The 9,898-nt window shown below is 40.2% G+C and overlaps 1 protein-coding gene across 2 annotated transcripts in view; it reads right to left on the reverse strand.

The window, feature by feature from the left end:
* Positions 1 to 3,200: 3,200 nt before the first annotated feature.
* Positions 3,201 to 9,898, reverse strand: part of ESD (esterase D) — a 28,582-nt gene continuing 21,884 nt past the window's right edge. For both annotated transcript variants that reach the window (XM_006774190.2, XM_015570764.1), the window contains one exon: positions 3,201 to 3,408. In XM_006774190.2, the coding sequence (XP_006774253.1) occupies positions 3,328 to 3,408 (81 nt within the window). In that variant the 3' untranslated portion in view covers positions 3,201 to 3,327. The remainder of the gene's footprint in view (positions 3,409 to 9,898) is intronic.

Genomic DNA, 9,898 nt, shown 5'->3' on the forward strand with positions numbered 1-9,898 from the left:
CCTTTTGATTTTTCGAAGCACACAAAACTAATATTAAGAGGTCATTTTTAAGTTATTTATTGTTTACTATAAAGTCACTGAGCTGGTTCCTTATAAATGTACTAGAGGCCCGATGCATGGAATTTGTGCAAGAATAGGCTTTCCTTCCCCCAGCTGCCAGCACCCCTTACCCAGGCTTCCCTCGCAGCCCTGACTTCATCCGGAAGGATGTCTGGTATAATTAGCATATTACACTTTTATTATTATAGATGAATCTTTAAGAGAAATTTTTTGGTGGGGCAACATTTTACATTTAGGCATATATGAGGATTCATCCCTTTTCTGGCCAGTATTTGCAACACATAGCAGCTCAAATGTATTGGCTTCCTAAATATCTTCAATGGTCAATTCTTTGTTGTAACTGAAGGCCTTTTTCTTTATTACAGTTATCCTTGGCTATATGTCAGCAATTATTTACTGAATATTTAAATGTTTTTGTGTTTACCCTGCAACTATTTTCTTATAATGAGGTACCAAGTTGGCTATATTACAGTTCCTGGTTATTCAATCTAGATGTTGCTCTGAAGAGATTTTGCAGATATAAAATCTCAAATCAACTGATTTCAAATAAGGAAAATTATCTGGTTGACCTCACTTAGAAGGTCTTGAAAGCAAGACTGAGGCTTCCTCAAGAGATAAGAAATTCTACATATGGAAACAGCTGCAGTCCTTGCCCATGGAGTTCCATCCTGCTCGTGACCTTCCCTTCCTGATGGCCTGCCTCGTGGGTTTCAGACTTGTGTAGTCAGCCCCCAGAATCATGTTAGCAAATTCCTTGTAGAAAATCAACCTCTCTCCTCTCTCTCTCTCTCTCTCTCTCTCTCTCTCTCTCTATATATATATATATATATATATGCTACTAGCTATTCTTCTCTGACTAAATTCTCAACTAATACAATGACCTTAGGACCACACAGCTCTTTTTCTTTACAAAGGAACTACCAACATGTAAAACATTTGTGATTTAATTAGCCCTATTAGAGAAAACTGACTGTGTAAACTAGAACAGTTTTGTATGTAGCTCACTACAGGGCTCAATTTCCACTACTGATATTTAAGTAGCACTAATTTTTAAAACAACCTAATTTATATTTAAAAAGTACTAATTTTGTAACTTTAAGAACCTGATGTCTTATTCCATTACCATGTAATACACATTCTTATTGAATGTTTAAAATATATACACTTTGTACTAACAGAAAACTATATATTTTTTAAAACAACCAGATCTCATCTATCATGTTTCAAGTTTATCCATTAAGTTCTTAAAGGAACACAATCTGTTATTACAAAGAGACTGATTACTTTCCTTGGTGAACTCAACAAGCTAAATTTCTACAAGTAACTAAGAGAAAAATCTATGTTTACAGTAACACACGAAACTTATGTTTCCTTACTAGTTCTTTTCAGATAATTCATATTAATTCTTATATTGGAGATACACCCAAAAACCAATATCCATAAATCTACTTGGCTCAAAAGTTAAGAAGTATCATTGGATTGGGTTTAGGAAATCTGGCTTTTAATCTTAGCTGTCCCACATATCTACACTAATAAAAGAGAAACATGCAAATTAACCATCACTCCACCACACCAAGCCACGCCCACCAGCCAATCAGGAGCAAGTATGCAAATTAACCCAACTAAGATGGCAGTGGCCACGGAGCTGGAGCGAGCAGGAGGCTTGGGTTGCCCCCGGTGATAGAGGAAGCCAAGCTTCCCGCCTGTCCTGGCTGGCCCTGGGCTCTGCTCAAGGCTACAAAGTTTCAATTATAGAAGATAAATCTCAGATACCTGCTTCCAGCCGGCTGTGGCCTCTGCTCAAGGAGGGGCTGGGAGCCTGGGTTGCCAAGGGGAACCCAGGCTTCGAGTTGGACCTGAGTTCCGCTCAAGGCTACAAAGTTTCAATTGTAGAAGATACCGACTTCCAGCCCACCCTGGCTTCTGCTCAAGGAGGTGCTGGGGAAAAACATAAAATAAAAAAGGAGAGGCTGGGAGCTTGGGTCGCCAGGGTAAGTGGCCAGCCTGCAAAGAGCCATCAGCCCCACACCCAGGCTGGCCAGGCACCCCAGCGGGACCCCTACCCTGATCTGGGACACCTTTCAGGGCAAACCAGCTGGCCCCCACCGGTGCACCAGGCCTCTATCCTATATAATAAAAGGGTAATATGCAAATTGACCCTAACAGCAGAATGACTGGTCACTATGACACACACTGACAACCAAGGGGAAGACACTCAATGCAGGAGCTGCCCCCTGGTGGTCAGTGCACTCCCACAGGGGGAGCTCTGCTCAGCCACAAGCCAGGCAGACGGCTGCCAGCACAGCGGTCCCGCCTCCTCAGCAGTGCTAAAGATGTCCGACTGCAGCTTAGACCTGCTCCCCGCTGGCAAGTGGACAACCCCCGGGGGCTGTCGGGCTGCCAGAGGATGTCCGACTGCCAGCTTAGGCCTGATCCCCTGGGAAGCAGGCCTAAGCCAGCCGGTGGACATTCCCTGAGGGGTCCCAGACTGCGAGAGGGCACAGGCTGGGCTGAGGGATCCCCCCCGAGTGCACAAATTTTTGTGCACCGGGCGTCTAGTAACTGTATAATGATGAGGAAAATTCACTTAACCTTTCTGAGCCTACTTCCTGATTCAAAGCTAGCATGTAATTATTAAATGCCTGCTAGAAGCCAAGCAGTTGCTAGACCAGGGTAGGCAAACTTGTTGACTCGAGGGCCACAATGGGTTCTTAAACTGGACCGGAGGGCCGGAACAAAAGCATGGGTGGAGTGTTTGTGTGAACTAATATAAATTCAAAGTAAACATCATTACATAAAAGGATACGGTCTTTTTTTTTTTAGTTTTACTCATTTCAAATGGGCCGGATCCGGCCCGCGGGCCGTAGTTTGCCCACGGCTGTGCTAGGCACTAGAGATATAACAATGGACACGACAAAAACAGTTTGCAACTTCAGAGGCTTAAAGTCTGGAAAGGTGAAGAGTTCAGGCTAAATTACTTTTAAATCCTCTGTTCCACAGTTGGCATTCTATGATTTGAATGGGATTACATTCATACTGTGACCTGCAGTCACACAATGATGATTTCCAAATGACCAAAAAAAATTATAAAGTATTACGAATTTCCCATGTGAACACAGGTAAATAACTTTTAAAACCAGAAGGTTTCATATATTTATTCAGAAGGTGATTCAACTATAGAATGAAATACAATGTTTTGAAATCTTATTTCCCTGCAATTAGTTATAATTTTTATAATCCTGAAGAGATTCTCGTATATGAAGTTTTTTAAACGTTCAGGTATTTTGCATGATGTCTGATGTGATCAGTAATAAAGGTAGCAATGAAGTAGTAGCTATGATCATAACCCTAGAAGACAAAATAGAGAGATGATAAGACATTTATCCACCACTCAGAAACACTAATATTAGGGACATTAAATCTCTCATATCAATTTGCTTATAAATAGCCAAAATATTATAATATGAGGCAGGTTTATAATCAGAATCAAGCTTACACTGTACTTTAACATTTTCACTGAAAATTAAAAGAGTGGTAAAAATATGAAGAAAGCCTGGCTGGTGTAGCTAAGTGGTTCACTGTCAACCTATGAACCAGGAGGTCATGATTCAATTCCTGGTCAGGGCATGTGCCTGGGTTGCAGGCTCCATCTCAGTGGGGGGCGTGCAGGAGGCAGCCAATCAATGATTCTTCCTCATCATTGATGTTTCTATCTCTTCCTCTCCCTTCCTGTCTGAAATCAATAAAAATATATCTTAAAAATATGAAGAAAAATTAAACATTCTGCATAGCCTTGTTTCTAGATGTTGCCATATATATGCAAAGAGGGGAAATAACACATTAATTAAATGTACAGAGTAAAGCAAGGACTAAAAGAATCAGAATTTAGAGAACTTAGAAACACGGGTAAGAAGTTTTAACTCACAAAAGAAGCGCACTAACAAAGGATAGGAGAGGGAATGTTAAAATACAAAATGAGCATAAACAATATAGAGAAAGAACACAAAAATACCCAAATGATTGATTACTATTTGGGAAGCCAAATAGTCATCATAAATCTTGTTAATAATTCCACCTACACAGTAAAAGCATATCATATCTCTTCTTAAGGAAAAAGGAATAATTCATTAAACTTTGAAATCTTCAGCAATAAATCAAACTGGGTAAAAAGTTAATAAGTTCCTTTGAAAACTACTATAAAACAAAGAGAAAATGTAATGTGCCAGGCAGTTGAGTTGAAACAAGTATCAATCTATCCAGTCAATTAAAACCACTGATATAGGTTAAATGGAAAGGCAATCCTTCCTCAGACTTGGCTTCCAGTCGAGATGACAGTATAGGTAAATGTGGTACTCGCATCCTTCCACAACCACATAAAAATTACAATTAAACTACAGAGCAACCATCATTGAGAACTGCCTGAAGCCTAGCTGAACTGAAGTCTTATAACTAAGCATTTACAGTAGTCAAGACTAGTGGGTGGGGCAGAGACAAGGAACAGGCAGGTCTCATACCACTGTGTAGCGGATAAAAATCAGGAGGGATATCTCTGAAGTTCCCCTGCAGAGTGCAGGGTCCTGGCTCCACACCAGAACCCCCAGCGCAGAGTTTCAGTGCCAGAAGAGAACTCCCCATAACTTCGGGCTGTAAAATCCAGTGGGGATTATGGATGAGTAAGACAGAGGGCTGCTGGAGCCCAAGGCATTCCTATTAAAGGGCCTGCATGAACTTACTCAGATTCACTTGCTCTGAGATACAGCTCTGGGTCAGCATCTCAAAAGGCACCAGGAATATATGAGGAACTAAATCATCAGGCTTCAGAAGGCTGGAGGGGCAGCTTTCTCCCTGACAAAAGTGCTAACAGAGGCCACAGTTACCTTGCTGAGTCCTCCTCTGCAGAAGCAGGCAAGAGCCATAGCTGAGTCTCCCCTCCAGCCCCCCTGGGTGACTCCTTGAGACTCTGTCCCACCTAACTTTTGGACCCACCCAAGTGGCTTCCAGTGGCTCTTCCATAAAAACAGCTGTCTTGGCTCATGTTGTGAACTTTCCTAAAAATCTCTCAAAGGTTCACAAACCCCAAACAAGCAGCATCTGGCCTTGGCATGCCCCATACCATAGCTAAGTGGCCCCAAGACTGGCACTAGTGGCAGTTAGCCTCGGTTCCCAGCCTAGCCTCTCCCAGGCACCTCTGAGACCAGGATAAGTAGTAGCTATCTATAGATCGCTTAGTAACTCATGCTGGGTGGCCTGCATCTCCTAGGAGGCTCAGAGTCAGCACATCTGGCTTCAGATCACACCAGAGCACCACCCAACCACCTCCACCAGTAACACTCCCAAGGGGGTTACTTGATGGGCACCAGAGTCCTGCTGACGTGAGTCCTGCTTCATAGGGTCAATTCCTACATAGCAGATCCTCTGCTATAGTCCCAACCAGTCCTCACAGTTGATTAGCCTGGGTGTCAATCCCTCCCACTGACATGCCAACAGCAATCAAGGCTCAACTACAACAGGAGGGTGCACACAGCCCACACTGGGGTGGTGGAAGGGGGTGGTGCACGGGGGTGGTGCACCTGAAGGACCTGGCTTGAGTGCCAGGGGAGGATATACCCCTGGATAGTACAGGACACCTACTGCATATGGCCTCTACCGAACCAGGGAGGCATAGCAGTTCTACATAATACATGGAAACAAACACAGGGAGGCAGCCAAAATGAGGACACAAAGAAATATGTCCCAAACAAAAGAACAAAACAAAACTCCAGAAAAAGAACTAAACAAAATGGAGACAAGCAATCTATCAGATGCAGAGATCAAAATACTGGTTATAAGCATGCTCAGTAAACTTAGGGGAAATGTAGATTAGCTCAGTGAGAATTTTAATGAAGAGATAAAAAAACATAAAAATGGAGATATATAATATATAACCAGTCAGAAATTAAGAATATAATAAATAAAATGAATAAATTAGAGGGAATCAACAGTAAATCAGATAAAACAGAGGACCAAATTAGCTATTTGGAAGCTAGGGTAGCAGAAAAACACCCAATCATAACAGCAAAAAGAAAAAAAGAGCCCGACCAGTGTGGCTCAGTGGTTGAGTATCGACCTATGAACCAGGAGGTCACAGTTCAATTCCCTGTCAGGATACATATTCAGGTTGGGGGCTTGATCCCCAGTGTGGGGCATACAGGAGGCAACAGATCAATGATTCTTTCTCATCACTGATGTTTCTATCTCTCCCTCTTCCTTCCTCTCTGAAGTCATTAAAAATATATTTTAAAAAAATGAAGAAAAAAAAGAATCCATAAAAATGAGAATAATGTAAGGAACCTCTGGGATAATATCAAGCATAACATTTGCATCATAGGGATGCTGGTAAAAGAGGAGAGACAGCAAAGAACTGAAAACCTATTTGAAAAAATAATGCCGGAAAACTCTCTAACCTCATGAAGGAAATAGACATACAAGTCCAGGAAACACAGAGAATCCCAAACAAAATGAACCCAAAGAAGCCCACACAAAAACACATCATAATTAAAATGCCAAAGATTAAAGACAAAGAGAGAATTTTAAAAGCACCAAGAGAAAGGCAGTTAGTTACCCACAAGGAAGCTCCCATGAGACTCAACTGATTTCTCAACAGAAACTTTGTAGACCAGAAGGGATTGACATGAAATATTCACAGTGATGAAAAAAGCAAGGACTTACAACCAAGATTACTGTACCCAACAAGACTATCATTCAGAATTGAAAGACAGATAAAGAGCTTCCTAGACAAGAAAAAGCTAAAGGAGTTCATCACCACCAAACTTAGTATTACATGAAATGCTAAAGGGTAGTCTTTAAGAAGAAAAAAAAAAGAATACAAAATATGAATAAAATGGCAATAACAACACACCAACAATTACTTTAAGTGCAAATTGATTAAATGCTTCAATCAAAAGACATACAGTGGCTAAATGGTAAGAAAACAAGACCCTTACATATCATCAACAAATCAACAAATGACAAGTGTTGGTGAGGATGTGGAGAAAATGAAACCCTAGTACACTGCTGGTAGAAATGCAGACTGGTGCAGCCATTATGGAAAACAGTTTGGAGTTTCCTCAAAAAATTAAAAATGGAACTCGCATTTGACCCAGTGATCCCACTTCTAGGAATATATCCTAAGAAACTTGAAACACTCATCAGAAAGAACTTATGCACCCCTATGTTCATAGCAGTGCAATTTAGAATTACTTTTCTGAGCCTATCTCCTCTTTGTAAAACAAATGGACTGGAACCATATATGAAAACCCACAGCAAACATAATACTTAATAGTGAAATACTGACAGCTTTTCCTCTAAAATCAGGAACAAGACGAGGATGCTCACTTTTGCCACTTATATTCAACATAGTCTGGAAGTTCTAGCTAGAGCAATTAGGTAACAAAAAGAAATAAAAGGCACCCAAATTAGAAAAGGAGAGATGAAATGATCTCTGTTCCCAGATGATATAATCTTACATGTGGAAAACCCTAAATATTTCAAAAATAAACTGTTAGAGCTAATAAATGAATTCAGCAAAATGGCAGGATACAAAGTCAACACACAAAAAAGATCAGTTGCATGTCTATACATTAACAATGAATAATCTGAAAAGAAAATTGTGAAAACTATTTCATTCACAATAGTATCCAAAATAAAATTCTTAGGAATTAACAAAAGAAGTGAAAGACTTTTACAATGAAAACTACAAAACCTTGAAGAAATGAAAGGAGACACAAAAAAACGGAAACACATCCCATGTTCATGGATTGGAAGACTTAACACTGTTAAGATGTCAACAGCAATCTACAAATACAGTGTGATCCCTATCAAAATCTCACTAACATTTTTTTTCAGAATGGGAAATGTCAACCTAAATTTATATGACATCTCAAAGAATTCAGAAAAGCCAAAACAACCTTGAAAAAGAAGAACAAAGCTAGAGAACTCACGCATCCTGATTTCAAAATTTATTATAAAGCTACAGTAATCAAAACAGTGTGATAATGGTATAAAGACAGACACATAGAGATCAACAGAACAGAACAGAGTCTAGAAATAAACATTTGCATGTATGCTTAAGTGATTTTTGACAAGAGTGCCAAAATCATTCAATGGCAAAAGGACAGTCTTTTAAACAAATTGTGCTGGGAAAACTAGATATCTACATGCAAAAGAAAAAAGTTGTATCCTTACCTAATACTATATACAAAAGTTAGCTAAAAATGAATGAAGTACCCAAATTTAAGTTCTAAAACTGTAAAGCTCTTAGAAGAAAACATAGGACAGAAGCTCCATGACATTGGACCTGGCAATGATTTCTTGGATATGAGAACTAAGGGCACAGGCAACAGAAGAAAAAATAGTCAAATCTGACTTTATGAACATCAAAAATTTTATGCATCAAAATACAGTATTAACAGAGTAAAAAGGCAACCCACAGAATGGGAGAAAAATATTTGCAAGTCATGTACTTTGTAAGGTTGTAATATTCAGAATAGAGAACTTTTAAAACTCAAAAAACAAAAAGCAACCTAATTTGAAAATGGACAAAGGACTTGAACAGATATTTCTCCAAAGTTATACAAATGGCCAGTTAAGTACATGATAAGATGCTCAACATCACTAATCATTAGGGAAATACAAATCAAAAAGATATAGCCTCACATCCATTAGGATGGCTACTACCAAAAAAAAAGAAAAAAAAAAAAAAAAAGATGTGTTGGCAAGTATGTATGGAGGTTCCCCAATAAATTAAAATAGAATTTCCAAATGATGCAGCAATTTTACTTCTGGGTATATATCCAAAAGAACTGAAAGCAGGGTCTTGAAGAAATATTTTTCATACATGTTACTAGCAGTATTATACATAAGAGCTAAAATGAAAAAGTAATCACTGTCATCAATCCTCTGACACATGAACGGATAAGCAAAATATGGTCTATACATACAGTGAAAATTATTCTGCCTTAAAACGGCATGAATTTCTGACACATGGTACAACATGAATGGACCTTGAGAACATTAAATGAAATAAGCCAGTCACAAAAAGACAAATACTGTATGATTCCACTTATGTGAGATACTTATAATAGTCAAAATCAGAGACAGAAAGTAGAATGATGGTTGCCAATATCTAGGGCATGTGGATAGAGAGCTGCTGTTTTAATAGGTATAGAGTTTCAATTTTACAAGATGAAAAGAGTTATGGAGATGGATGATAGTGATGACTGTACAACATTATGAATATATTGAATACCACTGAACTGTACACTTAAAAATAGCTAAGATGGAGAAACCAAGATGGCGGCATAGGTTAACGCCGGAGATTGCTGCCTCGAACAACCAATTCAAATTACACCTAAAAGACGGAACAGACATCATCCAGAACAGGCATCATCCAGAACCACAGGAAGGCTGGCTGAGTGGAAATTCGACAACTAGGAGGAAAGAGAATATCATACCCAGACTCAGAGGAGGCGCAGTGCTGAAGTGAAATACTCAGGTGCGGAGTGAGCGCGGAGCGGGCTGGCGGCGGAGGGTGCGGTTGTTGTTTTCAATTGGGAGGGAGCTTCAGACAACGAGCTCAGGAGCCAGGCGAGTCTCTAGGGACCCAGACTCAAACGGGAGAAGTGGGACTGTCTGGCTTCGGTCAGAACTCGAAGGCAGCTTTCTCTCCGAGGTTTGCAGCGGTTGCTGAGACTCAGTGAGGCAGAGCCCCTAGGGACGGAACTGAGAGCAGCCATAACTGCTCGCTCCGCCCGCCCTGTAGATCCCCGGGGACCCGCCCCGCCCAAGCCCTGCGCAGACA

Source organism: Myotis davidii, unplaced genomic scaffold (genome assembly GCF_000327345.1).
Source record: "Myotis davidii unplaced genomic scaffold, ASM32734v1 scaffold888, whole genome shotgun sequence".
NCBI lineage: Eukaryota > Metazoa > Chordata > Mammalia > Chiroptera > Vespertilionidae > Myotis > Myotis davidii.